The 6,370-nt window shown below is 52.9% G+C and overlaps 1 protein-coding gene and 1 pseudogene across 2 annotated transcripts in view; one reads left to right on the forward strand and one right to left on the reverse strand.

Moving 5' to 3' along the window:
- Positions 1-555, reverse strand: part of GSTT2B (glutathione S-transferase theta 2B) — a 3,450-nt gene extending 2,895 nt beyond the window's left edge. Inside the window, exon 1 of one of the 2 annotated variants that reach the window (XM_011960830.1) lies at positions 305-555. In XM_011960830.1, coding sequence (XP_011816220.1) covers positions 305-416 — 112 coding nt within the window. In that variant the 5' untranslated portion in view covers positions 417-555. The remainder of the gene's footprint in view (positions 1-304) is intronic. The other variant, XM_011960831.1, reaches the window with a different exon arrangement.
- LOC105525288 overlaps positions 1-4,572 on the forward strand; it is a 14,024-nt pseudogene extending 9,452 nt beyond the window's left edge.
- The last annotated feature ends 1,798 nt before the right edge of the window (positions 4,573-6,370 follow it).

The raw sequence follows: 6,370 nt of genomic DNA on the forward strand, positions 1-6,370 counted from the left end.
AAAAAAAAAAAAAAAAATTCTGAAAACTCCATTAAGTATTTTCTTTCCACCCCTACAGAACAGAAGGTAACATTATCCACCTTTTCAGAAGGTAACATTATCCACCTTTTCAGAAAGCAAGCTAAGGTTCAGAGAAAGCTGTGATCCCTCCAAGGTCACTCAATCGACAGCATTCTCTGGTGGCAGACGCTGCAGGAGGAGGTGAGGGGGCTGTGCGGGCAGCGAGACGCTCAGGGCGGAACAGGGCAAGGGGCCTGGGGGTGCACTGGATTTGTGGACACACGGGGAAACGGGTTGGGCCCACCTTTGATAAGATCCACAGTGCGCAGCTCGAAGGGGATGCCATTCTTCTTGGCGAAGATGTAGACGGCGCGGCTGGGCTGGGAAAGCAGGTTCATGTAAAGTTCTAGGCCCATGGCGGAGGCTGCAAGGACAGCGGGGATGGCAGTGAATGCGCTGATGGTGGTGTGGGCAGCGGCTGTGGCAGGCTCAGGGCGGCCGCGGGAAATAGAGGCTCAGGCTCCACTCTCTGGGACAGTACCCAATTGGAGCGCAGCACCCCCGGACCCGCCTCGCCCCTTCGGTTTCTGTCCAATCCTGGCCAGCCTTGTTGGAGACCAAGACTCCACCACCAGGTCCGTGTGCCCCTACAGGGAGGGCGGTCGCTATGAACGCACAGCTGGGAGGGTGGAGTTGGAGCTGGGGGCCCTCGACTGGGAGGGAGGACGGCGGATGCAGGGGGCCGACTGCAAGGGGAAGAGGAACGAGCTGGACAAGGAGAAGCAGGTCTGCTTTTCGGGATCCCAGTGCCAGGGACCCCGCCTGGTTCCAGGCGTCATCCCGACCCAGAAACGACTGGGCCCCGCCATCCTGGAAAGGCCCCAGCGCACGGACATCTGATGGTTCTTTCAGAGCTTTGTTTCTCGGCGCTGCAAGGCGGCGGAAGGGAGGGAGCGAATGGGATCCTCTAAAAGGGATCTTAGAGTTTGACCCAGCGGCATGTGACACTTGCAGGTGTCCCAGACTGGTGGGAACCTTGACTGAAGGCTGGGGTTAAGGATGAACTTTCTTTTTTCTTTTTTCTTTTTTTTTTTTTTTTTTGAGACGGAGTCTCGCTTTGTCCACCAGGCTGGAGTGCGGTGGCGCTATCTCGGCTCACTGCAAGCTCCGCCTCCCGGGTTCCCGCCATTCTCTTGCCTCAGCCTCCCGAGTAGCTGGGACTACAGGCGCCCGCCACGGCGTCCGGCTGACTTTTTTTTGTGTTTTTAGTAGAGACGGGGTTTCACCGTGGTCTCAATCTCCTGACCTTGTGATCCGCCCGCCTCGGCCTCCCAAAGTGCTGGGATTACAGGCGTGAGCCACCACGCCCGGCCAAGGATGAACTGTGTACCATCCAGACTGTCCCCTGCAGAGCAGCTGCTGCCAGACAGCAGGCGCTCCCGCTTCGTGCACAGGATGGGGCTGGGAGCCCGCAGCCGCGGAAGGCAGGAATGACTGCGCAGGAACCTCCTTTCTTCTCCCTGAATCCCAGCCCTGGCATCTCACCACGGGGCACAGTGATGGTCCAGGGCTGGGCCCGGGACTCTAGCTGAATCTTTCAGAGTATCCCATCCCTCTGGCCAGTGGCCCAAGCGAGTGAACCAGAACGCTTCCTTGGGAGTTTTGAAATTGGAACTGGAGAGAGGAGCTCCCTATGGGGAGGTAAATGGGACCTGGGGCCACCTGTAGTGACATTTCCTGAGTTCATGGAGTAGGCGAGTCTCAGAGAGAAAAGCTGACTCAGAGAAAGGGAGTGATAGCTGGGAGGGGTGGCCCACACATGCAATCTCAGCTACTCTCATGGGATCTGTTTGTCTGATGTCTCGGTATGAAAGGACTTTCTAAGCCTCAGAACAGTGGAAGAACTGAACAAAGGAAAAAACTAATACATACACAAGGAGATTTTGTGGAAGAAAAAAATGGATCAAACTTAAGCAAAAAACTGGGAAGGATCTTGGTAAAAGATATGTCAGAAGGAAGTAATATTCTTTAAGATGTTCTTAGAAATTCGGCCGGGCGCGGTGGCTCAAGCCTGTAATCCCAGCACTTTGGGAGGCCGAGGCGGGCGGATCACGAGGTCAGGAGATCGAGACCATCCTGGCTAACATGGTGAAACCCCGTCTCTACTAAAAATACAAAAATTAGCTAGGCGCGGTGGCGGGCGCCTGTAATCCCAGCTACTCAGGAAGCTGAAGCAGGAGAATTGTTTGAACCTGGAAGGTGGAGATCGCGCCACTGCACTCCAGCCTGGGCGAGAGAGCGAGACGCCGTCTCAAAAAAAAAAAAAGATGTTCTTAGAAATTCATCGGACAGGCAGGGTGTGGTGGTTCATGCCCGTAATCCCTGTACTTTGGGAGGCAGAGGTGGGTGGATCACTTGAGGTCAGGAGTTTGAGACCAGCCTGGGCAACATGGTGAAACCCCATCTCTACTAAAAATACAAAAATTAGCCGGGTGCGGTGGCACATTCGGGAGGCTGAGGCAGGAGAATCACCTGAACCTTGGAGACATAGGTTGCAGTGAGCTGAGATCATACCACCCCGCTCCAGCCAGGCCACTGAGTGAGACTGTCTCAAAATAAACAAACTAACAAAAAGAAGAGAAACTCATCAAAGAGAGGAAAAAAATGAGCAAAGGAAATCAGCAGATGTTTCATTGAAGGACAGAGAGAAATGGTCAATACATGGATGAAAATATGTTTAACTTCAGTAATAATCAAGTAAGCACACACCAACACAACATGCACACTGTTTTTATCAAATGTGTACATGTTTTGGAAATGAGTACTCCCAATTAATATGTACAGAGCACTTCACAGTGCCCAGCACAGGGGTGGCACCCTGTGTGTGAGAATGAAATAGGTAGACTTGCGCCCTGCTGAAAGTAAGGGACTGCCTCTCTGGAGGATCCCTTGGGTAATAAGGAGGTTTTCACACCTTAACTGTGTCTGTCTTGGGGCCTGGGAGCAGAGCCCCCTCCAGCTGGTGGGGAAGGGAGCATGGTGTGTTTGAGGACAGATTGGAGAGAAGTTGAGTAAGTGTAGACTCTTCCTACCTAAAGTGTGGTCCATGGACCAGGAGTATCAACATCACCAGGGAGCTTGTTGGAAATACGGAGGCTCAGGCTCCACTCTGACCTTACTGATTGGGAGCATAAACTTTAACCAGATTCCAGGGGGGATTCATATACACATTCCCATTTGAGATAAGTGGGGGGTAGTAGGAGGTGAGAAGTGGGGAGGGGATGGCTACTGCACTGGAGAAGGCTGACTTTGTGTTGAGGCCATTTTCATGAGGGCAGTGGGGAGCCATGGAAGGCTTTATGCAAGGGAGAGTATGGGCAGATTGAGATTACAGAAGGATCCCACCAGTTGCCTTGTGTGATGACCCAGGGAGAAGGGGAGGCTGTCCCTGTTTGAGTAGGAGATGAGGGCTACTAGTGGCCATTAGTGGAAAGAAGTGAGCAGAAATCCAAAGGACTGGTGATGATAGGATGAGGGTGGGAACCAGCATGGGCTTTGGGCAGACCCAGAACCCTCTGTCTGCCTGTTGGCCCACCAGATAATAATCCCTGTGTTCCTGGGCGAGTCAGTGCCACCTGAGATGTTGGCAGCCACTTTGGCTGAGCTAGACGGGTGCCTGCAGCTGCTTGAGGACAAGTTCCTGTGGGACCAGGCCTTCCTTACTGGGTCCCATATCTCTGTGGCTGACTTGGTGGCAATCATGGAGCTGATGCATGTGAGTGCCATGGGGCAGGGTGCCCGCCAGGCAGTGGGGTATCTGGGAAGGGAACTGACATCCTAGCTCAGGTTGTCTTTTCTGGATGTGGGACCCTGTGTGAGTCACTTCTCCTTCTGAGCCTCAGTGTCCTCATCTATAAAATGGGGCTTTACAAACCCTCACTGCAGATATATTAAGAGGCTTCCAAGTATCCCCAGGGAGGGGAACGCCCCAGCCCATCACACACATAGTGGAGGAGGGAAAATCCAATCAGAGAACCCCTAAAGCAGGTCATGCTGCCTTACGCCTGGCTATGCCCAGCCCCTCCGCTGACCCTGTCTTCCCCTAGCCCATCAGCGCTGGCTGCTGAGTCTTTGAAAGCAGACCCACAATGGCAGCATGGTGCCCAATGTGTGGAGACTGCAGTGGGGGAGGACCTCTTCCAGGAGACCCTCGCAGCTGTCCTGAAGGCCAAGACCTGCCTCCAGTAGAACCTGCTGTTAAAGATAATCTGAAGCCCTTAATGCAGCTTTTCTTACTGTGAGTGCGTGTCCCGGACTTGCTGAGCCACTGAGGGGATGCTGTGTTAGTAGAATAAAGACATGGAGCCGTTTGTCTCCTTGGTTGTAAAGAAGACATATCTGCGCAGGCTCTGGTCCACAGTTCCTCCAGGTATCATGCCTGCATTCCTTTTGTCTCCTACCCCATTCCTTTCTAGCTTCCATGTGACCTCTGAAAAGAGCTTTGGCAAACACTTATTTGACCCTGTCCTTCTGTGTGGAACTTTCTATGGTTCTTCACTGCCCAGAGGCTAAAGTACAAGTCATTGAACCTTGCATTCAAGGCCTTGCTCCCACTCCTCCAGGTGGCCCCTTCTGCCTGCACATTTTTATACCCGTCTCTGGGCTCCCACCTTGGCTTCTGCTCATGCTGTTTCCTCATCTTCTTTGCCTGGTGCCCTTTCTGGTCTTTTGGCATTTGGCACCCTGTCTCTTCTCCAGGGAGACTTCCCTGACCTCCCCAACCCCAGTCCAGGTCAGATGACCTCTCTGGGCACCTCAGCGCCAGGGTTTCCTTGCGGGGGATACCCCTGGACTGAGCATGTATCATAGATGAGGGGTGACCTGGTGAAAAGATGTCTGAATCAGGATCAGCCTTGGTCTCCTAGGTCTCTCTCCTCACTGTGGGGCGATGTGTCCCACAAGTGGGGTGCAGGGCTGGTTCATGGACCTCCTTGCAGGAAGGGAAGTCCCTGGCTATTTCCTGGCCCTCTCCCATGCCTCCTCATAACCTTAACCACAGTCTTTTCTACACCCCACTCCCTGATCACTGGCTTGTCCATGCCCCACACCTGGTCCCAGACTTGCCTCCTGTCCCTGCCCTCTCCCCTTAGGACTGTCATATTTACCTGTCGTGTGTCTCAGACCTTCTGATATCTGAGTCATCTAATAAACAAACTGCTAATAGGACAAGATCATGACAGACAGAGACTCTGTCAGCCTTTCAGTGGAGGCTCCTTTAAGTATGCACACTTACAGAGAATTTTATACATGTAGCTGAAATTGTACATATAAACCTACACATTTTTTCTTTCTTTTTTGAGGGGGAGGGGGGAGCCTGGGTCTCACTCTGTCATGGAGGGTGGAGTGCAGTAGCAGTCATAGCTCACTGCAGCCTAGATCTCCTGGGCTCACTCAGCCACCCAAGCAGCTAGGGCTGCAGGCGCACACCACAGCACCTAGATTTTTTTTTTGTAGAAAATAAATAAGAGAATCTTGCTGTGTTGCCTAGCCTGATCTTGAACTCCTGGGCTCAGGCAATCCTCCCTTCTTAGCCTCCCAAAGTGTGGAGATTACAGGTGTGAGCCACCTTGCTTGGCCACAGCTTCAATCATATTTGAAATATACAGTTCAAGTGATTTTACCACACTGACCACAGACTCCTGTTTAAGCCACACCAACAGAGTTCCATTTTTTGTGTGTTTTTTTGAGATGGAGTCTCGCTGTGCCCAGGCTGGGGTGCAACAGCGCGATCTCGGCTCACTGCAACCTCTGCCTCCCCTGTTCAAGCGATTCTCCTGCCTCAGCCTCCCGAGTAGTTGGGATTACAGCGCCTGCCACCATGCCCGGCTAATTTTTGTATCTTTAGTAGAGACGGGGTTTCGCCATGTGGGCCAGGCTGGTGTGGAACTCCTGACCTCAGGTGATCCGCCCACCTCGACCTGGCAAAGTGCTGGCATTACAGGCGTGAGCTACCGCGCCCGGCCTTTTCATGTTTTAATGTTTTTGAGACAGAGGCTGGTGGACAGTGGCTCACCACCAGCACAAGAGGCTACACAGGCACATGTCAATGGGTACCAGGTGGGGACAGGGAATGTCGTGAGCCCAAGGGCCCTGGCCAGCCCTACCGGCGCCTGCACGTGTAACCACATCTCCTGACTGCCCAAGAGAAACGCAGATTTTCATACTTTAACATAAAATTGCCTGACTTCGAAATGGTGGCAAATCATTCAAAAATTTTGTTTTTTGTTTTTTAGACGGAGTCTCGCTCTGTCGCCCAGGATGGAGTGCAGTGGCGCGATCTCGGCTCACTGCAAGCTCCGCCTCCCGGGTT

This window comes from Colobus angolensis, unplaced genomic scaffold, assembly GCF_000951035.1.
Source record: "Colobus angolensis palliatus isolate OR3802 unplaced genomic scaffold, Cang.pa_1.0 Scaffold527, whole genome shotgun sequence".
In the NCBI taxonomy this organism is placed as follows: Eukaryota; Metazoa; Chordata; class Mammalia; order Primates; family Cercopithecidae; genus Colobus; species Colobus angolensis.